At 34.0% G+C, this 25,543-nt stretch overlaps 1 protein-coding gene across 1 annotated transcript in view; it reads left to right on the forward strand.

Moving 5' to 3' along the window:
* The window catches only part of LOC129216227 (matrix metalloproteinase-21-like), a 39,078-nt gene that overhangs the window by 7,549 nt on the left and 5,986 nt on the right, over positions 1 to 25,543 (forward strand). Inside the window, exons 2-7 of the mRNA XM_054850428.1 lie at positions 6,656 to 6,929; positions 9,317 to 9,837; positions 11,849 to 12,026; positions 20,471 to 20,764; positions 23,844 to 24,086; positions 24,690 to 24,868. Coding sequence (XP_054706403.1) covers positions 6,656 to 6,929; positions 9,317 to 9,837; positions 11,849 to 12,026; positions 20,471 to 20,764; positions 23,844 to 24,086; positions 24,690 to 24,868 — 1,689 coding nt within the window. The remainder of the gene's footprint in view (positions 1 to 6,655; positions 6,930 to 9,316; positions 9,838 to 11,848; positions 12,027 to 20,470; positions 20,765 to 23,843; positions 24,087 to 24,689; positions 24,869 to 25,543) is intronic.

The following is a 25,543-nucleotide window of genomic DNA, read 5'->3' on the forward strand; positions in this document are numbered from 1 at the left end:
AAAAAAAAAAACTCAACATTCATTCGGGGGTGAGAAAAATGGAAATTAAGGCCGATTTTTGAGGGAAATTTTTTTCGCGAATACATACTTCCTTTTCTGTAAAAGGAAGTAAAAAGGTAAAAAATAATAAGTTGGCGCTAGTGAAGATTGATATTAATGGAAATACAAATGCTAAATTTTAATTTGAAGTAAAAGGTATGTACTAAAGCAATACAGCTTAACCTTAAAAAATAAACAAATAAAAAAAATGTTGACCTTTTGTAAGTTTTTTTTTTTTTATTCCCCAAAAAAGAAACTGGTAATTATGTTAGGGAAATACTTACCGAAGATAATTGACACACTTTTCAAAAAGAGAAATATGTTTTTATGAAATTATTGTATTTTTCAGATTAGAATCTGGGGGAGTTAAAAACTCTGGCATTTAACATTAAAATAACAGTAATATATGAAAAAAATTAAGTCATAAACTTGGTAATGAATGATGAAATAATTCCATAAGGTTCAACCGAGGTGTGAATAGGAAGCTCCTGAACTTATTTTCTTTTTACTTCCTTTTACAAAACAGGAAATATTGTATTCGCAAAAAAAATTTCACTCAAAAATCGGTCTTCATTTCCATTTTGCCCCGCCCCCCCCCCCCCCCGAATAAATGTTGAGTTGTTTTCTTTTTCAACCCGACCACACGTGGATATATAACTAGGAACGTACAGACACCCGAAATATCCATTTTGACGATCCTCGAGTTATTTACAACGAGTTTTCTCGTGACGTCTGTATGCACGTATGTATGTGCGTATGTATCTCGCATAACTTAAAAACGGTATGTCTTAGAAAGTTGAAATTTGGTACGTAGACTCCTAGTGGGCTCTAGTTGTGCACCTTCCCTTTTGGTTGCATTTGGATTTTCCTAAGGGGATCTTTTACACCTTGTTGGGGGGAAATCATTGTTAATTTCACTGCTCACTCAAGTGGTGTTAGAATGTGTCAAACACTTGGCAATAGATCGCCAAGCTTTTGGGCGCCAAATTTTGTCGGCGATTTATTATTATTTTTTTAATTTTTAAATCTGATTTTAATTTGGCCAATGATATTGACATTTAAAGAGTAAACCACTGAATTACATTAAAATTGCCAATAATAGGGAAATAAATCTGTGCAAAACTTTTTTTTTTTTTGCTTCAGTTTGCAAGAAACTAGAGGTGAAAATATTTGGTTTTTTTTTTTTTTTTTGCTTACTCCAAGGCGCTATTACCATTAAATTGGCGTAAAAGGAAGTCATGTGATGCACGCATCAGCTCGTTTAACTAGTGATTCCTTACCTGTTCTCTTAACAATCAGTTTCGTACGCGTTTTCAATTTCCATATTCGCTCTCTTATTACTATTCATATTTTTCCCCTTAAATACCCATCATCCCCTATCACACCTCACTAATTTATTGCCCCCTCAAGGAGTCCAATAGTCCCTTTTGGGGGTGATCGCCCCCAGGTTGGGAACCTCTGTTTTACACGAAAGAAAGTACGCGGTTGGAGAAAAATTGAGAGTCACCGTTTTAGGAAAAACTTATCTATAACGTCGTTGGATTGCCTTACTCGTACATTTGAATTATATTTGAGCCACCCAAAAATTCGCCCCAGATCGGTACCGAAAGGAACTCAAGCGCCTTCTCGGTTTCGGGGTCACGCGCATAACCCGTATCTCTTCTCAATCATCTCAGGACTTCGGAAGGAGCAGTTAGCGTGTTAGGGTCGATCTTTCAAGCACACTCCACGTCGATCTTTCCCGATTCCCTCCTCACCCCCCATTGATGACTCCATCTTACTCCAGACAGCTGAAGTCGTAAAGATCTTTCCTTTTTCTATTTTCATCTTTCTGCAATGGATACGAGGCGGTGTTCGAATTTGGCGCAAACATTGATATTCAACAAAGAATGAGTGCTTCTTTTATTATTTGAAAGAAACTGTAAAGACCTGAACTTTTCAAAAGGATTTATTTCGGAAGCCGTCAAGTTTAATACTTTCCACTGATAAATTCATTTAAAAATAATAAAAATAAAGTTTTAGGGTTTGGACGATGATGCAGTAAATGCAGAGAATATTATTCTTCAATTCCAGAAGAAAATCAAAAAAAAAAATAGACAAAGACACCGAATAGAATAAAGTACGAAGGATATAATACAAAAATAAATGCAAACATATCACAGAAATATTTCGGTTTTCATCAGCGTTTCTAATTATAGTTTGTCACCTGGTTTCACTATGTATCAAACTATTTACTATCAAAAGAGCTTATTCTATTATCAGAAGAAAAGCACTGGTCCTGAACGTCACTTTCCTCACCCCCCCCCCCCCACACACACAAAAAAACAACTCAGAATTTTAATAGTTTTCACGTTTTCAGATTTTTAACATCTTTCCAGGGTCTTTGGACATTACAAAGAGATCTGGAGGCTTGTTTATATTGAGTTCTGAATTCACAACCTAGAGATATTGATTAGAGATATTATTGTTAGAGATATTGATTAAAAAATCAGTATCTCTAAGAACGTATGTTTTACCTAACTTTGCAGTCAATCGTTATGGAATAGGAGTCAGTGTATCTACTGAAATTTGCAAGAAAGTTTTATTGACTTAGGAATGATATACTTTCAGAATGATTATTTTTTCGTGAATTTAGAAGTCCAGAACTCGCTTTCCAACTCATTCAGGGGTAAGTTGATCAGTACTGATGTCATGTGATATCTTTTGAGGCCTTATTAATTGAAACATTTAACTGGGATGCCAGTGAGCTGGTTTTTGTTGAAGGAATCAGAAACAAGAGGCAAAACAAGGACATTCTGAATGTGAAAAAACAGAAAACCACAAAATGAATTAAATTATTAAACTCAATGAAAACGTCTTCGAGACTGACTGTATTTTTATGTCTGCATTATATTCAGCTTGTGCTATGTCTTTGAAAATTTATTGCCAGTTTATTGATATAAGAACTGAAACATATTCAATTTGTTTTGTAACAGACAATAAAATTTTTTAAAGACAGTAAATTTAGTGTGCTATTTAAAAAAACCCACAAAATCCGGAAACAATTTCAACCTGATATTTTTGAAGGCCGTAGTGGGATTTTTTATATTTTGCCGTGAGAGACAAAGTTAAAAAACCTTACCTGCTTAAAAAAGAATTTTTACTACAATTCTTCCTCTGCTACTTCAGTGGCACAGTATGTTTGCATGGGCCTTGCCAAGATTTTCCCCTCTAAGTCTCTTTTTTCTCGACCTCTGTTTTCATGTTATTAACTGCCAAGGCTCAATTTTCACTACAACTAAGTTTCTTACTAAGAATATTTTCCATTATTTAATTTTAAATTTCATAACTTTTACTTCTTTTGTTTTCTTTCTTTGCGGAGAATCATACTGCAACAGCTAAATAACGATCTGTTTTTCCTCTATGCCTCCTGTCTTATTTGGATACTGTGGCTCTTTCACAAAAGTACGTAGAAGACAAAGAAATATTACAGTCTGTTGTTTAATGAAAGCAGGTATAATTAAATAAACAATTACATTTAATCTTGTTAAGCCAAAAAAAAGAAAGAAAGAAAGAAAGAATACATGGTTTAATCTGCTCCACAGAAACAAACATATTCTAAAAATACGAGTCTGCTGTTTTTTAAATGCAACATTTCCTTATTACCATCAATTTATAGATAGAATTTATTTTCAGCCCACAATTGTTTTATGTCAACACTCACTTACCAGTTTTAGAGGTCCTGATTACTAGCAGACTGTTTTAGAATCACTTGTTACTTGACAAATTCAAGTAACATGAATACAATAATGTAATAAATCTCATCTCAATTACCTTTACAAAAAGTATTTCATCCTTATGTAATACAACTGGTCAGCAGGCTCTAAGCATGTTTCAACCGAATGTCACTTCTGGAGCCGTATTGAAATTTTGCCTTTGCTTTAGATACAGAAAAGTACTATGAGGATTGCAACAGTGAAAACTGCATTATATTTATTAACTAAAAATGGGTGAAATCATCATTTCATGAACATTTTATCGGTTGGTTCATGAACTAAACTTAGTTTAGTGACATTACACTAACAAAAGGCTGATTTTAATAGGCTTCAGTTTTAACTGATGGACTAACTTATACTCTCATTTTGTACGAACTAACAAGATCAGTTATAATGCGGGGTTGGAAATATATCATCTATTCCTGCGCTTCCCCCAGCTATGCCAGAGGCCAATCTTAAGGATTTAAGTTTTGTAATTTTTTTAAATTTAACTTTGAGCAAACAAGAGGGAAATTTTGATAACGTATAGGCTAAATTTTGTTTTCCCCAAAAGTGCTATAACTATACCCGTATGCAAATTACAGCGAACAAAAGAAATTTCTTCCAGCTGCCAACAGTCTACGCCTAACTGTCCTGTACATAAACACGAAGATCACGCAAGTCTTCCACAAGCTCAAAACTAGACTTACAAAGAGTTATTTAAATATTTTTAGTAAGAAACAAGTCATCAATGGCGTTTTTCTTGGCTTTCAGCCACAATGGCTTTTTTGATGGGTTGAAATTGAACCAGTTTCATTTCTAAATGAATAATTTTATTGACAGATGCACTATTTTATCTTTTGAAGTAATGCCACGATGTGTAATATAGTAACAAGCAACACGCATAACTTACACAATTTTGCATACAGTAGAAAAAGTATTATACTGGTGTCTGTGCCGTTACCAACTTAAAAAAAAATCAAATTTTCTCTCCTGTTCACAATAATTCGCACACGAGTGTTGGTGTTTAGGTGTTTTTAAAGGCATTAAGTTGAAATAATGTAATGGTTTTTCTTAACCGGCAAAGACACCAAAAAATAAAGTCAACGAAAATTTAACACAATGATAGTTATTTTATTATGTTGAAAAAAAAAACAAATCAGTTCAGCTGCTAAAATGAAACAAAACACAATCGAACAGAAATCAATGTTGATCAAAGATTCAAGTGATGAAGTAAGCTGAGCAAATTGTTCCACACGGAAGTAATTTGAAAGTTTACTGCATGGCAAGAAAACTTTTACTATGTCTGATCACGAAACATAAAAGGATATTCAGACATTAAAACTAAACCGAGAAAAGTACAACGTTCATAAAGAGTATTTTTTATTGGGCACTAAGCTTAAAACGCATGATGTTTTCCAATGCTCTTTCTCTGGTGCTCTCGCGTAACAGTGGGCTACTAGCGCCAACACCATTGAGTACGTAAGATGCAAGTGCGTGAGTGCCTTATGAAACGTTAAATATCAATAGTGTTACACGGTGATTTTGAAAAAATGGAGGTAAAAGCTTGATTTTTTTAAACTAATAGCAGAATAACGGAGTGCGTTATGAAATATACGTTAACTAATCCAAATCGTTATGTGCTGAAGTGATATTTTAGTTCTTGTACCTATTATTATATTCTCCTTCCCGACCTCGTCCTTTCAAATTTTCCGGGGATGATGGGGGGAGGATATATACTAAAAGCAAATAAAATCGAAAAAGAACAAAAATCACTCCCACTTACATACAAATACATTAATTTCTCAAAGACAGGAGGGTATTTGCACCCTCCTTATGGTTCAGGGTTTTTTCCTGTTCTTTGAGACTTGTGAGTAATATTTCCATTTTGCTCCATACATTTTACATTAGCTCCAATTTTAAGATCCTCATAGCTCGTCCTTCAAACTAACGAAACAAAAGTATCACAGAAGAAATCGAGATCGCTGAGGAAGCAAATTTTTGCTCGTAAGATTTTTGCTGTTCTCTGATATAGAGAATATGGATTTAAGGAAAAACATCCAGCATCCAGTACCTTGCTGGTTAATTAAAGTTAGAAGTCTTAAATTCAAATATGTTTTTCGCAATCAAGAATTACGATAGAACCCTACTCGTTGCATTTCTTGTTGCTGCAATTGGAGTGGAAAAGAAATGACGAAGAAATTCGGACCCGCCATATTACGACTGGTGATTTTTCTATGCAAGATAATGCAAAGCATATCCATAAAAAAAGAAATTGTAATTTAGGATGCGGTAATAAAGACATAGTTATTATGGCCAATTTTCACTGGTGCACATATGATTAAAAATATTATTTACAGACAATATCATAATTGTATTTTAATTTCTTATCAATCTTGAATGATGGAAAAAAATAATCTGGAAGTTTTGTGCTTCTAAGTGAAGTTGTTTAGTTAAGTGCATCTACTATATAGGTGTTTTACCTGAATTAAACGTTACTTTACACAAAAAATGTGTTTTTAATGTAAAATCTACTTTAGTTAAGACTTGAATGAACTCAGCATTTGTAACCACGGAGACAAAAAAAAAAGTATCTCAAAATAGATATTAAAAATAACGAGCTGGACTTATTTTCCTTGTCCTGGTTCCCTGAAAAATCAAAGGAAAATTAAAACGTGTCTTGTGAGGACAAAGAATTCTTCGCCTGCTATGCCATGAGTTTCATTGTGGGTGAAGTTAAAGCGTAACTTAATCAGAGATTTTGACAATAACGTACATATATTACAACTATTAAATAAGACTCTATATAAGTCTATATATCATAGCCTTAACATATATGATGTGGGTTAGGTTTGTGATTTCAATCTGTTCCTTTTCTGCAGGAAGTCCTGAAGCGATACGGGTATCTTCGCTGTGGTTCTGGCAGACGGCGGAACCATCCCACGCGGCATAAAGAAGGAAGACACGGAAGAGGTCGATGTGGCCCTGAGGAAATTCGGCAGGCAGTCAAGAGGTACCAGAACACATACAATATTCCAGTGACGGGCAGTCTTGATGAAGCCACACTCAAGACCATGAGTGAATCTCGGTGTGGAAATCCTGACAATGAGAGTCGAGCCTCAGCTTTTAAACCGATGATCAGGCCAAAGAAGAGAGGTGAGGTTCCATAATCAACAAGATACTTAAATTGCTACAGTTGGTTAATGAGATTGTCAGGGGTGCCCATCTTGGGGGAAGAGGTCATGGCGCAGACTGCAACATTGAGATTTTTAGGGGGGGTGTTTTGAGGGGTATTTTTTACTTTTGGGGGTTTGGAGGGAGTTTTCTAAATATATAGAGGGCTGCGTTCTTGCTCTTAGGGGGGGGGGGGCATCCCCGAGATTTTAATAAATGTGAAGTTCTAATGGTTTTAGTAATCTATTAGGTCAAAATGAAAAGAAAAAAAAACGTTTTGGGGCACTGATCTGTGACGAAATATTGCCAAGCGTTGTAATCAATTTTTTTTACGTTGTGATTTTTAAACAAGATAAAGTAGACTTTTAACTTCTTAAGCTCTATTAACTTATTTAATTAGCAAGTAATCCTTTTTCCTGCACTACGTAATGTATAGTTGGTCAACTATCGCCAAAGACATCATAATCTAAATTGTTGTGAACCGATCTAAGTTTATTTAAGTAATAAGAAGTAATACCATCTATACATTTAATAAGTCGAAAACTATCTTCAAAAACATTTGACGCATCCGATGGTATTTGCTCGAGTTTTTCATCTTCTTATAAATGCTTGGTTGACTCGAGCAAAGAGTATTAAGCCTTTTTTATGCACCAATCATTTTTCTATTCCATTTAAAACGAATTTCACAATCGCTTCCTTGTATCTAAACAGCAATTTATCAAAAGAACTTATCGAGAGGACTTGGATTAATTTTTAAAAGAAAAATTACTCATCAAAAGACCATGCTAAACATTTCAAATTATTACAAAAATCTTTGCTCCTAGTTGAATGATATTTAAAGAACGTATTCTTAATTCAGGGATTCACTTCAAAGATGGATGAATAAATTACGTAGCTCAAATTTCCAAAACTGAACTACAAAACACGGGATGTTATATCGTGCCATTCATAAGAAATTTCAATTTAACCTCGAACAAACAATATCGCTATCTCTAAAATCAAATTTTAACATTGTTTGAACGATTTTTAACTTTGATAGGAAATTTGATATGAAAACCAAATCTAATGCAACTTTTACCAACAAGAAATGTATATTAAAAAATCTTCAAACGGAGCAAATGGGAGTTGCAGTTGACTTTGCAGATAAAATAGAAAACAATAAAAAAAATGCCATATGTAAAGTATTCCCTTTTGCAATTTGCAAAGAATCAACCCAGTTTCATTAATATTATTTCTTTCCGTTTCTAATGTTGTTGGAATCATAGGAAAACGTACATGACATAAATACCAACATAGCATGTATACAGTGCGGCGCAATAGTTTAAGCACAATGCAAATATTTGAACAAAAAGTAAGTATTCAATGGAATACTTATAAATATTGTCTACTGTAGATGAATAGTGTGCTCATAGTATGTAACTGAAGGTTAGGAAAAAGTTATCGTAACAAAAACCAGAAATTATTATTTTTCTTTTTTTTTAATGTCGCAAAGGTTTTGCACAGTTCAGATTTTATTCGAATATATCTTGAAAAGTGAAAGGTTGAGGAAAAAGAAATTTTTTTCTTAGACTATTTGGAATATAAAGTGTAAATCTCAACGTGCAATGAAAATCCCAAAATCCTTGTAATTCTCACCTAAAGATAAAAAGGTTTGGAAGTTAAAAGTGAATCTAACTTACAACATTCTCTTATTTTAAATTGGTGCAGATTGTGCATGGTGTTTACTACGTGAAGGGCCTTTTAAACATGCGTATCATTCAAAAAGGTCAAAAAGGGCCGTGTTTTGTGAAAATAAAGGAATTAAAAGAATGGCTCGAACTGACAATGTGTCTCTTAATCACATAAAACTTCAACTTGTATCATAAACATCACTGGGCAGCGTAAGTAGATGAACAACCTAGTCGGAACTCATCAGAAAACAAAAATTCGCACATGAGCATTTTCTGAAACAGTCACAAATGAGCAATATTGTAATGTTTGTAAACCAAAAAAAAAAAAGCATCTGAACAGCAAATTAGCTTTTAATTTGCTACTAAAACAAACAAATTATCAGTTAAAGTAAAGGTTAATGTAACTAATTGATGTCATTTACGTCATAAATCAATAACACTAGTTGGGTTGCGAAAAATAGCCACCAGATTGAGAATGATCAAAAAAAATTTAGTCACACATTTATTCATTAAGTCGTTACAATGTAACTAAATAAACAGATTTTGTTTCTTATATTTTGTACTATTCAATAAATATTGTCATGCTGAAAAAACATATTGATCAAACAAATTTTTAATATTTGCTTTTAACTAAAAAGCTAAGTGAATTTTTTAAATTCAAAATCTTCTATTATTTATAAAATCATTTTTATTTTCCAGTTGGGAAACGAAGCCACAACTACCAACAATTTTCAAGACACAAAAGAGAAGCAAGCTTAAATAATGATGCCATTGAAAACGGATTTTTTTCTTTGTATAACTTAAATCCAAAAGAAGAACCTGAGAGAAAATTCATAAACGAAATACTTCATAAAGTAACTGTCGATTATAAACATCTGAAATCCGAAGAAAGGATATTGACAGAGTTTTCAAAGCCCACCTCGAAGTTTTTCGTCCATAATCCTGAAACTGAAAAAGATAACCTGGAAAATCAAAAAATAACTTTTGAAAGTGCTGTACCAATTTACGAATTCGTGCTTGGAGAACGGAGGCCATCAGTAGAAGAACCTCTTCCGCCGGGAACATCAATCACTAGGAGAAAAAGATGGCTGGAGAGATATTTGCAAGAGTTAGAAAGCGGGGAGCTCGACCGAAAATTATTGGAAAACCATGAAGAAACTCAGAAGAGAAGAAGAAAACGCTCCCTGGCAACTGGCGTTGAAGGCCAATCTTTTACGAATGTAAGCATTTATTAAGTATTCAATATTAATTCGGCTCAAAATCTTTTAAATGTTATTCTAAGTTGAATGCAACTAACGAATCTTCGTCATTTTTGGTTGAAAAATGTATTTTTTTAGGAATTCGTTGCCCAATATTTTCCTGATCAAAGTATTAATTATGAAGACAATTACCATGAACATAACAGCAAATGCAACAAAAATATTTGTATTTTATCTATAACGAAACACGTGCTCTCTTAGAGATAAATCTCTAACTTCCGAGCATTTATTTACTGTAAAAAAAAATTCATCAGTTCCGTCGATTCTTTTCTAACTGAATCATGAACTCAGGCCCAAATCTCTTGAAAGTTTCGTCAATTCGGCGAAAAGTTTACTTAGAGCATTTTTCCGGAAGCCATTTTACAAAACAAGACGACCAGTTCGTGAGATGTGAAGATGCATTTCAGAGAGCGTAGTTGTAGAAAACGTAGTCTCAGAAATGCATCGCTCACTTTCATGGATTCTTCAATCGTTCGTCAAATTTCATCATTTGCGAAGATTCTTGGTCAGAAACTCAATCTCAGATCTCCCGAAAAGTTAGTCAATTCGACGAAAAGTTTTATTGGAGCATTTATTATTGAACAATTTCGTGAACCACGATATACATTTTGTGCGATTTGTGGACGCATTTCTGAGAGTGAAATCTGAAGCTGTTTCTTCAAGAATTCATTTCAAGTAATTTATTCCCAAGTACTGTTTTTTATTTAGTTTCCTAGACGAGTAAAAGTCTAGGTTTTTTATTTAAATTCTCGTAAAAAAATACTCTTGAAACAGAACTATTCCAATAGATAAAATTTCTTTACTTCATAAAACGTCATCAAAATGTTTAAAATCTTTCGTTTTAGAATTTCGTGGATGTGTCCAAAAAATTTACAACTTAAAATAATATTGAATTTATTGAAGAACTTTAATCGAAAGAAGTTATCGAAGGATTCCAAAACACCTTTAACTTTCCTTAGAGCGACAAAGTGGCAGATTTACCGGATTGGGATTGTCAAAATGCCTTTCGAGGAACCTATTTGTATATCACAGAACTACGTAAAACACTCTTAGTATCACTTTTTGTATCTCCTTCGGAGCACCTCGCACGTACGATATTTGCAAAATGTTAAGTCTGCCACAAGGCGGGACAAAGGAGATAACATTGAAAAATGAATCCTCTAATAAATCCTTAATATGTACTAAAAGAGTTGAACTCATTCGTTAGATGCCTTATAAAATTTGAAAAAAACATATACGAAAGTGAAAAAAAAATCCATAAAAATAAGAAAATGTTTTTGATTGAGGTTTGGGTTTATGTGACGCAGGCTTAGAGAGCACAAAACTCAACTTTGGTCCTGGGCCATGAGGTCCTTTTAGCTCAGCGGTTTAAGTACTGGGTTACATCCCAAAAGTTCCATGGATCAAAACCCGGCACTGACACATGTCGCTCACCATCTGTGTCCACATCAATATGGCACGCACATGTGGCGTACGAATCATTGAAAAGAGACAAAGTGGAGGGAGAGAAGACTTTCATTCGTGAAGGAAAGACCCCAAGTCATGTGACAGATTTTAAAGAAAATCATTGGAAGAAATCAGGCTTTCTTCGCTAGATTCGCGCAAAGTGTGTCAACCATTCGTCGTTATTGAGTCACGTGACTTGAGCTCATTGCATACGCTTTTACTTAGCCAACGATAGGACTTGCTATTCATGCTTTCAGGTACGGTGTGGACGTGAAAGTTGAGCAAAGTGTGTTTGTGGCGGGGTTTGATCCACAGGCTGCTAACTCAGTATTTTAACCGTTGAGTCAAAAAGACCTCAAGACTTGGGTACAAAGCTGGGTTACGTGATCTCTGAGCGTAGATTAAGGGAACGTGCCTTTGAGGAAAATCCCGAATCGTTTGGTACTAGGCCTTCAAATTCTTGCTCGTAATAGATATTTTATGCATTAGAAATGTATGATTTGTTAATGCTGTGGCATTTCCTCAGGAAGTGGTAACATGGAGACTGGTTGGCTCAGCTTACAGCAACCAACTTACAATCAATACCCAAAGAACTGCTTTAGCTTTAGCCTTTCGAATGTGGGGCGAAGTTATACCACTAGTATTTCAAGAAGATATTCGTTCTCCAGTTGATGATGTGGATGTACTAATTGCTTTTGGAAGAGGTAAGTGAGCAAAGGTTCAAGCTAACACTAACGTTATTAGTCAAAATAGCACTCATAACTTCTTTTCCTCTCATTTCCTATTTCATGTTTTGAAAGCTACTTTTTAGTTTGAGTTTATCACTGCTATATTCGTCAGTTTTCGAACATATTTTCTGTTCAGAATGACTGTCACTCCTATTAAAAATGTCAAGGAGTTTTATTTTCACGCTTTGTAAAAAAATATTTAGCTATATCTTTACCTACTATGAACAACAAATGTGCTCATTTTTAATTTTTAATTGTATTTTGTATTTCGAATTTTGAGAATGTACTTGCTAATGATACGAAGAAACGTTAAAACGGCATTAACATTTGACTTCCTTTTGCAGTCGAATGTCTAATATTTAGTGTATTTTTATCGCAATTAGTTGGCTCCATCGGAAATTGATAATTTTTATCGGTTAAATGTGCTGTTTTTCTGCATTTTTCAACAAGGTACTCTCCAGAAAAAGGGGGGGGGGGCATGGTACAGACTGTGCCTTTGAAATTTTTAAGCAGCATTTTTCAGCTTTTAAGGGGAGAAGTGTTCCCGCTCTACGGAGCGCTGTCGTATTTGGGAGGGGGAGAGTGAGTCATCGCTCCTGAGGTTAGTGTTCCCCCACCCTGTTTATTACATTGCCAAAGCGCAAAAATGTTCATAAAACAGAATAGTAATAACCATGACCACACAAAAACAGCAAAATAAATGTGATGATTTTTGTTATAAAAAGAGCTCTTTATTCTTTAATAGTTCCTTTCACTTTTCTTATCTACTATTATCTGGTGGAGCTTCTAAAGTAACGTTTCAATTCAAAGTATTTCAAAAAATCGTTTCCATTAGCTGCTTCCCATTCTTCGAAGTTAAATTTCCTATTCTTGGTTACCAGGATAATAATAAACACCCTGTTTATCTGCAGAGAGTGTAGATTATGTTTAGTGTTCTGCATTATGCTTATCTCACCTTCCATTTACCTTTTCAAATCCTTTTCGTGTGAACGTTAGTTCGTTTAGCTTTCTAGTCTAAGCTAATCAGCGCGGTGGAAAAAATAGTTCCACTAAGGACGTGTTTATGTTTAAATTCTGTGGGTAGCAGAGGTATCTTTGCACTCTAAACACTGCGAAGGGGCTCTTAAAGATGGTGGAAGATTGACCTGGCGCCAAGAGTTGTCGCTTTCCCTTTCATCGCTGAAACTGGATTCGGGGAGAATATAAACATGTGGAAATATAATTTTTGGAAATAACCGAGATAGGTTTTTTCTTTTCATTTTCACCTTCTTCTTTCTCCTTCTTTTTTCTTTTTCGTTTGGCATTTATGGATATATTTTTTGCGAATGTCAGAAGCATGTGCAAAAATAAATAAATTAGTAAATTAATAAAATAATGTGACAAAATAATTTTAAAAATAGAAGTGTTAAATAAATAATTTTTAAAAAGTGAAACAAGAAACGAAATAAATAAACTGATAAAATAAATAAATCAGTAAAAAATATAAACAAATGAATAAATATTAAAATAAATTTTAATATAATAAAAAAACAAATAATTTATGAATTGAAGAAAAAATAAAAACCTTCTGTTTCCAAATACTGGCCCTTTTTTTTGTGCTATCAACATCTTTTTCAAAATAATTTTTGTAAACAAAGTTAAAGACATGTAGAATATTATATTTGATGTGAAACAAATGACGCCTACTTTAGTTCTGATGGGATTATTTTTTATGTCACATGTTATTAGGTCAATGCAAAATATCAAAATACAGTAGAACATCGATTAACCGGAATGGCCGCGACCAAGCCCCCTTCGGTTAATTGAAAACTTCGGATAGAAGAGAACATTTAAAATTAGGCAAAATAAATTCATTAAGCCACCATTTGTTTAGGGGGGGGGGGAGATTTCAGTAAGAGTGGATAGTGTTCAACTCTCGTCAAAGTTTTAGATGACTTAAACTAGGAATTAATGTTTTTCGTCTTATTCGCAACGTATTGGAAAAATAGACCTAAAATTTGGCGACTGCGCTAAAGCTCAATCATCGAAAGATATTTTTATGTATTATTTGAGAAATTATAATGTATGTACATTTAGAGTAAAGGAACTAATAAAAACGTTTTTGATACATAAATTTACTCTTCGTGAGGAGTTTTTTTAACGACATTATGCAACGTTTCGAAGATTTTTTTTTTTTTAGTTTTGTACAACGAACTTTTTTTTTTTTGAATTGAAAATTTGATTGGCTGATAGCAAATGATGAAATGAAACGCGAACAATCGCTGAGAAATAATTTGTTATGTGTGGCGTCTGAGATTATAACGTTTAGGAACATAGAGCAATCGTCTGACCGCAAAGCTTCATTGCCGAAAATTTAATTTGTCAGAAATGACTTGTTCACTTTTATTTTATCCTTTCTTCCTTTCCTTTGTTCCATAAATTAATTTTCTAAGTTAATTATAACTTCTTTTTTGAAGAACTATTGCGTCATTCTTAACCTTTCAATGCTAAAAAAAATTCCGATCAAATGCAAACTTTCGCTTTTCACCATTATGTAATCATTTCTAGAAAATTTCTACCAAAGTCGGCGACAAATACTTCTTCGATAAGTGTAAATATTTTTGTCTCGAGTGTTCTTGGTAAAACGAACGAACGGTATCAGTCCTTTCTCTTCCTCCCATCAGAGTGCCAAAATCAAGTGGGTGACAGTTTTAGGTTACCTTTTTTTCCAGCTTTCTTTTCCAGTGGGCTTTGTTGAGGACACGCGTCGCTGAAACAGTAAACTTTAAATAAACATTTCTATAAGTACTAAGATAGCGAGGGCAAACAAGAATCGAAGAATGAACATTTCTTTTTTGCAATCATCAAAGGTTATTTATTCTTTGATCATAATCCAGTAAGAGAATGCTCTCTCTTCTGTCGTTATTAGGTACTTCATTAGCTATGGTAAATTGAAAAAAGTCATTGAACAGTGAAATCTCATCTTTCATACTTTTAATGGACGTTTTTGAAGTTTTCTATGAAAAACTAGTCATGTCATTCAGTACTTTGCTCACCAAAACCGTTGATATTGTTAATACATTAGTTTTGTGATGGGGTTGTTTCCTTTCGTCAAAAGTACTACTTTTAGCCACTGAAAATGATAGAATAAGCAAAATAATAATAATAATAATAATAATAATAATAATAATAATAATAATAATAATAATAATAATAATAATAATAATAATAATAATAATAATAATAATAACAACATGGAGCGAAAAAAAAATTTGCATTTTCCCAGCGTTTGATTTTTTTTAAATTTTTTTATTGTCCGATTTTGGAAATAAGGCGTGGTCTTTATGACGTCACAAGTGATGAACTTTGACGCGCTACTTCACTGGTGCACAGAATGCTTACGTTTGCTGTATACCGCTTTTCCAGACTATGGTAATTAAGAAGCGGATTAAATATTGCGCTCTACGCTTGGCATCAACCATCTCGTTGCCAGTACATGTGAGTAAAAAAACGAATTAAATATTGCGCTGATGGTATCAGTGAATGGCAGTACACCATTTGTGATGTCATGTGCAGAAGCGTAAAAAATGAAAGTGAATCTGCGCAACGATTAAAATAATTGTTAAAACATATTGAACTTTGTCAAGTTATTTAAAAAATAGTTAAATCCTATGTTTTTAAGCATGCTCTTTCGGAAAAAATGCTTTGAAAATGTCGGAAATAACCCAATTATCTTGGAGTTTAAATCACTGTTTGAGAAATTATTAGCAATTTTTTTTTTTTTTTTTTTTTTTTTTTTTTTTTGTTTGTTTCTTTCATGTAAAATATTTTTACTAGTTAATGCTAAGAGATTACTTAAACAGCATAAGCACGTGCAGTTAAAATTTTAAGAAAACAAAGCGCAAAACAACACATTACTTCTTGATCTATCATGACTAGTGATTGCAATACCGTTATACCGAAATCTGGTATTTCGAGCAATTTCGTTATACCGGTATTTGCTGAAGTAAAATACCGGTATTTTCGGTGTTCGCTAAAAATAATAACTAGTGTCAATTAGAGTATATTCAATTTAACTAATTAAATATCTACTTATATTTTAAGTGTTTTCTTTTTCTATGATACAGAACCAAAAGCAATCTATTGATGTAAAAATTTGGCTTCAGAAGCACCAACTAACAGGATGTCATTAAACAAAAGTTGCGAAAAGATTGAAAAATTATATTGCGTATTGAAAAATTATTTGCGTAGATAAATCGCATCTTCGTGCACTTTTGCGCACCATGTTTTTGTTTTCCATTTCCCAGATTCCACTTTCCCTTTTATGAAAGTTGATTTCGAATGTCACTTTCCAACCATCAATTGAAGTAATACTTCATTTCGTTTTTAATAATTTGTCTCAACTGTACTCAGTTTGGCAAAAACGTTTTCTTGGCAACATAACAAATGGTAATCAGTTGTCACCAGCAACGATTTGTTGTCCTGTCTCGCTATTTGACTTTATACTTGGCAGGATAATATTTAGAAATGATAGAGTGCCTTGAAAAGTTGCAAACATGTAAAGCATAATCAATTCAAAAATATTTTCAGATTTTAAATAATTATAATTGCAAGAATTTTGAAAAGAAAGCGAAAACAAATAAGAGAAACTCACGAGATCATATTTCGTCAAGTTTATCGTAAATTTCAAACCAAAGGGATAATAAAGAAAAAAGCAAATCACTCTTGCTGAAGAGAAAATGATGTTAATGTTGGACAAGTATCGTCTTTCGGAAATAAATTACAACTAGCTATAAAAAAAAAGTAGTGATAATAATGCACAAAATACAAAATGCAAAAGAAACAGACACAAAATGATATATCAAAAAAAAAAAAAAAAAAAAAACATGCACGAGACCGAATTATTTGAAGATGAAGGACTTCTAGAAAATTAGAGGAGGTACATCGCTCATTGTTCACAGTACCACCGACCTGCGTGAATTACAAAAGAGTATTTTTAACTGTTGGAAAGTTAAACACACTAAAATGAGTTCCAGGCTTAGAAACAGTTCAATAGATGCATTATGTTTTTTACTATTATTAATTAATTATTATGACATTTGTTCCTTCATTTTTTATATCATCGCCTCAGTGCAACAGTAGGAGGTCTTAGTGTTATTTCTGGGATTAGATGTCTTAGTGCTGCTCTGAGGCGACAATACGTTTTCATAAATAATACGATTTTTGTACAAAATTATTAAATGGGCAACGAAACAATATGTTTTTTTTTTTTTTTTTTTTTTTTTTTTTTTGAGAAATTTCAAATACCGGTATTAATACCGGTATTCTGGTATCAAGTTTTAAAAATACGGAATACCGGTATTGAATTTTTGGTCCGGTATTGCAATCCCTAATCATGACCAAATGAGGCAGTGAGCAGCAAAAAGGACGTAAGAGATAAAATTCAAAATTTGAAGATAATCAGTAAAAATGGTAGGTGGATCTTTCCTCTGTCTCGGGACAAGAGATGGTACTAGAGTAGTCTTGGTAGGTGCTTCTGCTAAAACAGATTAACCGTGAAAATAGAAGGTGCAGGGGACTTCGAGATGTACGTACTGCATGTTTTGGAAAAAAAAAATAATGAAAATCCATCTAGGATCTGAACTTGAAACGCGATTTACTCGAAACTTGAAATAGTTCACTTACATCCCTCTGCTCTCTTCTCACTGCCTCAAATGACCATATTCCTCACTCTTTTTCCACGTTTCCTATAAAAATAATTCTTTGAAATTTCTTTCAGTTTTGGTAAAATATTATGTTCCGTGTTTTAATTTATTTTCGGATATAGAAAATAAAGTTTTTTTTTTTTTTTTTTTTTAATTTTTTATTGACATGTGAACGGTAATAAAAGTATTTCGCAACGCACAATTTCTTTTCTGAATTTCCTCTTTTATAATCGGTGACAGTTCAGAGAAATATATTTTTCAGCGACTAATCAAATGGGGGTGGGGGATGGGGGTGCTATGCGGCCTTATCCTCCCTGAAGCTATACCAGAATTTAATAATCACTACAACTCTTTTGTTTCTAATGTGCTTATTCCCAGACAGCATTTTTGCTTGAAACAAACTTGGAACAAATATTATTGCAATTCTGCAAACTTGCATCAAATTGGATGCGACAAATCTGCAAGTCAGATGCAAACGAGATGCAAGCTAATGCAAGCTTTGTAGTCCCCACGAAGTGAACTTGCAGCAAGTTTGTCCTGCAAGTCTTATCAAGCTTGCTGCAAGTTCGTTGCAAACTAGTAGAAAAGTCATTTTTGTGTAAACAAACGTGCTGCAAGTTCATAGCAACTTAAGCTTTACCATCTCAAATTTCCTTCAAACTGTATTTAAACTGAGCTTTGTCATATTAAATTTGCTGCTAGTTCATTGCGAATTTGTGTAGCGTTTTTCGCTTGCAGGAAAATTGCTTTGCGATTTTGCAAACTTGCATGAAATCGGATGCGACAAGTCTGCAAGTCTGATGCAAACTAGATGCAAGCTTATACAAATCTTGTAGTCCCCACGAACTGAACCTGTAGCAAGTTTGTCCTACAAATCAGAGGAAATTTGCCGAAAGTTCATTGCAAATTTGCTTAGGTGCATCAAATTCTGAAAATTATCTGCAAACTAAAAGAAAAGTTAGTTTTGTTGCACCAAATTTTCAAATTAGTGAATAAGTAGCCGTTTTGAATAATAAGTATTGTGAACCCACTGCAAACTAGAACAAACTTTTATTGAATGCATTACGAAAATATTTGTAATCAAACACAAATTTTATTCTTTTAAATTTACATTTGTAATACACTCCTTTGAAAAAAAATCATTCATGTCTCAAAATTAGTATTATTTCTACCACACGATTGTCTCAGTTTCAGCAAAAACTGTAGAAAAATAATTTAGTACATCTATAAAGATATATTTAATACAATGAAATTAAACTATCAATATTTCTGTAATCCCTCCAAGAGAGAAGTTTATTATAGCTTGCAATAAGTTAACAGTACCTTTGATCTGATTCATCAAAAATTTGCAGAAATCATGATGCAACAAAGCTAAACTACTGCTAAGTTTCTCTGCTTACTGCTTTTCTCTAAACCAATTTCCTGCAAATGTAACACAACAAAGTTAAATATTCAGCAAATTATATATATTGATCATAAACTACAAAACAGAAGTATGTAGTGCAGAGCATTCTAACTTTAATAAAGGATTAAAACCTCTTCAAAATTTTATAACCCAATTCACACAACTTGATTACTCCACTATCTTATTTTTAATTAACTAGTGTCTAAAACATTTTATTTCCAAGTATTTCATCGGGATTTTATTAAGTTTAAGAAGAATTAAGTTATTTAATTTAAACTTAACCATGGTAGTTTGATTTTCTTACTCTCTTACTCTTCTCACAACTTTATTCACAACAGCGCCGATCATTCCAGCATAATTTAGAGACGTCGCACGTCACAACAACAATCACATCACCCCCTTTCCCCCCTACACATTGATACACATTCCTTACTCTAAATTTCATTAAAAAAGTTATCAGATGAAATGTTTCCAAAGTGTTGTGTTTTTTAAAACTATTTTTTGAAGTATTTTTATTTTAAGATGGACAATGGTTCTCAAAAAATTAATTTTTTGATTGTGCTCGTCCCCCTCCCCCCATAACTTAACAAAAGTACATTTCTTTGGGCAAATTGTATATCATGAAAGAATGTTTTTTGTTTAAATCTATTTTGACTTAACAAAGAATACATAATTTTATACTTAAGCAGCTTAACTTAAATAGAGTTTAGTATTTCAATAACAATGCAATTCAAATTGGAAATTGTTAGTTTTATGCCGACTATAAATTTATTATTGTTTGCAATGAAAACTTTAAATGAACGTGTCAAAATACCAGATAAAAACGGAAACTATCAATAAGACCTTCTTAAGCTTGACTTTGTATAAGCAACTGAAATTCGACCAAAAACCGAAATCCCTCTCAATTGCACATTGAATCATATAAATAATGATGAGTATTTCCAATCAGAAACTCAAAATCTTGGGAATCAAGCTGGAAGAGAAAATTATTGAAGAATTTTCTTTGTGTTGCTTTTGTACTATGTGTGATAAAACGCAAAAAGGAGTACATTCAGTTCTAACAGAAATCATCGAATCGAATACGATCAGTTGTATCTACCAATAGCAAAAATAGAAATTTCCTTAACACCACCCAAAAGGAAATTTCTCGCGGCACTCACTGGTAGATAGAATTCGATCGAATCGAAAACAATCGGGTCGAATCGGACCCTAAATCCGAAGTTTTAAATGTGCCAGTCAACTAAATTTTATGTTGTTGAACAAAAGGATATTTTACTGAAAATATTAAAACAAACAGCTCCCACTTTTTAACTATTTTTGCATTTTTTTAGGAGAGCATCTGAACTGTCCGAACCACTTCGACGGCTACGGCGGACAGCTGTCACATGCCATCAAGATGGCCGCGAATGCTGAAATCCATATCGATGACGACGAGCATCTGACGGTCGGTTCCGATCAGGGTACCAATCTCGTAAAAGTAGCGGTACATGAAGTTGGACATGCACTTGGTCTGTTTCACACTTCTAGGAACTATTCGATCATGTTTGCCATATACTCGAAGGTTATTCCAAATAACAATTTCGAATTGGGATGGGAAGATCGGAAACTAGTGCAAAATGTTTATGGTAAGTTGATTTTTATTGACGCTGCAATGTTTTGCATTTAGTCGCTAGAACTATGGGTGTACTCTGTAATCAAGAAATAACAACAGGTTGGGATTTAGCCTCTGTTACAACCCTGTGAAAGGGCATCGCAGTAATTGCCATCTGTACTGTTTTAATGAAATACCCTAAGCGTTCAAACGTTCTGCTAATTTTAAAGGACTCTTAAACTTTCGAAGTGGTCATAAGGCGAGCACCTGTAAACCTTTTTGAACTTGTAATCCTGGTGAACATAGTCTTGGCAATAGGTGTACGTTGCAGTAATCAGTTTCTGCATTGTCAAACATATACACGCTTACATTTTCGGCTAATATGTTACACCTTATTTACTGGCTTTATAGACAGCTGAAGCATAATAATAACCCAAAAACTTCCCAATGTAGAGATACGCAATCGCACATCGTTATAAGGTTGTTCCGCATATATAACGACTTTTGAAATGTCTCGACTGATTTTATAGAAAATTTTGTATATTTTGTTAGCAAATCACGGGACGCGGGAGCGTCCCGCCCCGCCAAGGAAACCAAACGTCAGCAGCCAACAGAAGCAAATCCACCGCCAAAGACGAAAGAATGTAAAAGCGACCAAGAACAAGATTACACGACAGAACAAGTTGGGGTTTTTTGGGTTTTTCACCCCTCTGTATCTCAGCTCTATGAAGACCCCCGGAGTTGATTTTTGGTACACTCAATCTCTAGTGGCCCCTGACGCCGTAAACCAAAATACAATCCCTTGGACTATCAGGGGGAGGAGGTATTAAAGTTATAAAATCGCTGTTCAAAAAAGTTTTCGCTTTCTTTGACAGGGCTACAGCCCAGACGAAAAAAGGAATCAAGCTGAAATTTCGCACACACATTCCTTGTGCCCTACTGATGTGCCTTTTGTGCCATTTGACCCCCCCTCCCCTTCCCACCTCGTTTTTACCCCCCAAATTGTACCTTCCCGGGGTTCTATCACAGCCCCCCCCCCTTGAGGCTACGGTAATGATTTTTTGTATACATATTCTTGGGGAGCCATTGAGTACATATACGAAAATTCAACCCCCAGGGACATCATGGGCCGGAGTAATTGAAGTTTGAAAATCACTAATTTTCTCTAAATTCTTATGTACTTACTCTCAGCCCATAGGGTTTGTTTATCTCGGACTGCAATTGCAAGGTTAAAACAGATCTAAAGTTATTCCAAAGTTGTCTTAAGAAATTAAATTCAATCAAGACAAAAACATATCCAACAGTTGCAACTAGACGTTAAATCGCGGATATCACAAATTTGCCACAGCGACTGCGCATGCGCGCAGACTTAGCTCATTGGGCTTTCTATTTTCAGATTCTACGTTGTTTGTTTACACTTAAGCAGAGAAACAAATTAATGAATGAGATTAGAATGCTGTCCCCCCCCCCCCAAAGTTTTGCCGATACGAAATTTCCTTCCCCCTGTTTTTCAGTTTTGATATATTTATGGAGAGAAGAAATTTTAAATGTCGGCACGAAACTGGGGTTAAACCATTACAATATTTTACGTGACAAATTATATGAAACTGTACGCATATGAATACGGCACATATAACTTTTTAATTGAAAGCGAAAAATAGCACTTTTTATTGGTTTTTTATTGGTACTTTTTATTGGGTTGGTACTTTTATTTGGTCAATGTGAAGTGGTTGCTTGGTTAGCAAAAAGCTTCTCGCCAAACAAGATAAACAATTCAAAAGATCTATCCATATTTCTGAGGAGTTGAAGGTAGGAGGAGGTTCTAATGGAAGTAGCTGTGATGAAAAAGGAGAAGAGGGAGGATGATAGTTTTTCAGATACTTGGCGGGCAAACTAGATATCATAGGTTTCTATGGCTGAGAGTTTTGGGTTTAGGATGCAGGTTTTCTTTTTTGTGCGGAAAAGTTAAAGGTTTTCTTGGCGGGGAAATTTTTACAACAGGGTTGTTTTTGATGAGATATATGTTTATTTCATAATCTCTACACTCGCTTATAAGGTCACTTTGAGAATTATTTCTTAAAACTGACTAGAGTGGTTCTTTTCTTTCGAGAATGAATTACTTCTTTAGAATTTTTTGAAGTGGTTATGCGTAAAAAGGACAGTACTTTATCGCTTATTTTCTCAACAAAAGCTACACCACTCACTCTGAATATACATTTATGAAAAAAAAACGGAGGAGGGGGGGGTACAGTTAGAAACTCAGTCCATAAGAAGTCAGGGAGATGTACTAAAAACACTTAACCTTATTGAGCGTGCTTTTTTTTTACATAGGTTTATAAATGTACATTAATGATCTAGAAATAGGACTCAATCGAAGCAAAGATAGTTCTGCAAAAAATAAGTGAAAACAGTTCTAGCATTTTCTATAAGTATCATGGATTGAGCATTAATTTTTCTTTTCCACGCTCTTGTTAGTTATTTTATTATTTTTAATTAAATAAAGCAAGGGAATTTATCGTGTGGTCTACTGCTACTTCTGTTAGACAATTTATGGTTTGAACTTGCTTAAACGCTAAATTTAAAGTGTACTTTGGAAATACAATACATAACTTTTTGCTTTTACCGGATAAATTGTTACCCTCCAAACATAGTTTCAACACCTCTAGTCTATAGAAAAATATGTCTCAAAACATAACAAAGGGTATTTTCACGCTTTGTGCTTTGAATGAATCGTGGAAAATCTGGAGAGGGGAGCAATTGCATTTTTCAATCTTTCATTGGAAGGAATATTTTATCGTTTTAAAGTTTTTATTTCATGACATTTATCACTATTATGATCCCTTTAAAAACTTTCGTATAGTTCATTCCGCTAAAAATTCTCAAAGCATACTTTTAAACCTTGAAAAAAACTCTAACTATATCTCTGGTTACCTACTTACTGGGTCACTTTTGTCTAGTCCCCACGAAGAGACTTTGTAACGAAGTTTGACAAGAATTATTTCGGGTCCAAATGCTTTTATGTTGTATGTAGTTGTACATAGTAATGTTTTGGAATATAACAGAAAAGAACTACGCAGCTTTTAATTTCATGAAAATCCAATGTATTTTAACAGGAATTTGTCAAGTCAGATTTGATACCATATTTGACTGGATTCGACGAAGGCCAGATGGACAGTTCATATACAATACATACTTCTTCAGAGAGAATCGCTACTGGATGTACGAAAACAGGTACAACCGTACTCGGTACGGAGATCCATTATACATTACCCCAGAATGGAAAGGAATTCCTGATAGGGTGGATGGATTTGCTCATGTCTGGAAATACAACAAAGATGCTGCCTATTTCTTCAAAGGTATGTGACACAATGTTGAAAAGCGATTATCCTTTCTTACTGGTATGATTGCACTATAGAATCACTGAATCTGAACCAACGATACAAACTGGAGCCCTCTTCAAGTATCAGAGCGCAACACAACGGGAACCCCCCTTCGAAACCCCGGTTTTAAGTATTGTATTCAAAACTAGTGTACGTTCATGTATATTCACACACGGACTGTTATGACAACAGCTTCCACCAAAAAGAAAACTCTAATTGTCCTTGTGACGAAACTGTAGCCAAAAGAATAACTTAGAAGCTGAAAGGAAATGTTTGGGGAAGCAAAATTCATTTTAGAAAAAGGGCATAACGAATAAGTATTAGCTTGCAATTAATTTTATACGGTTTAAGTTTAAAAGCATTTTAAGCTAAATTGGATGACATTTCAGCCTTTCGCTTCAAACCGCAAGAACATTGCGGCTTTAAGTAGCAAAAGCTTCTATGATGTACAAAGGTTTCGCCAACGATAATATGTAATTATTTCAAAATACACAAGCTAATTGAAATTAAATTTTATGCAATATTTTGTCGGACGTAGCTTATGCATTTTTCAACTTGTAACATTTCGTCAATTTTTAGGTCAACACTTTTGGTTGTATAACAGTGCTGAAGATAGAGTGGCCGACGGATATCCGAAAAACATATCATCCGAATTCCGAGCTATACCAGGAACAGATTTCCAAAATATACCAGGAAACCTGGACTCCGTCTTTTTTGACAAAAGGGATGGAAATCTGTACTTCTTCAAAGCAAACATGGTAAAGGAAAATTTTCATTTTGCCACGCTAAATTATCAATTATTTTGAACAATTCCATTTCATATAATTATTATATACTAGATCCATTCTGTATGTATTTACTGACATGCAGATTAGGTGTGTATGCGTTATAAATATGTCACTGTTATAGTGTATAGAACAGTTATTCCATAGAATAACTAAGTACTTAATGAACCCAACCGACCGTCCGCGATCCATGTTGTTCGATGTTATGTTCAATGTTACGAATCAAAAACTTCACTCACTGGCCAATGAATTAGAAACATTTGAGATAAACCTCTTGCGTTACTCGCACTGTGCAAGGGTCTGGAGGGCGTATCATGATATGGAGCATGTTCTGTTGGCTTGGAAGTGGTGTCCTGGTGTTCCTCGAGGATAAACAAACAGCCATGCGATATTTAGATATGCTGGCAGATCAATTGCACCCTGCAAGGTTGCATTTTTATCCTTAATGGTGACGGATACTTCATTTACGATAATGCAACAAACCATCGGGGCAGATGTGTTGAAAATTGGTTCACTGAACATCAGTCTGACTTCCAGCACCTTCCTTAGCCACCGCATAACCCGGATCTTAGCCCCATAGAAAATGTGTGGGATATTGGAAAGACGAATCCAACAGCACTCTCCTCTTTCGTCTAATTTACAAGATCT

Source organism: Uloborus diversus, chromosome 1 (genome assembly GCF_026930045.1).
Source record: "Uloborus diversus isolate 005 chromosome 1, Udiv.v.3.1, whole genome shotgun sequence".
Lineage (NCBI taxonomy): Eukaryota > Metazoa > Arthropoda > Arachnida > Araneae > Uloboridae > Uloborus > Uloborus diversus.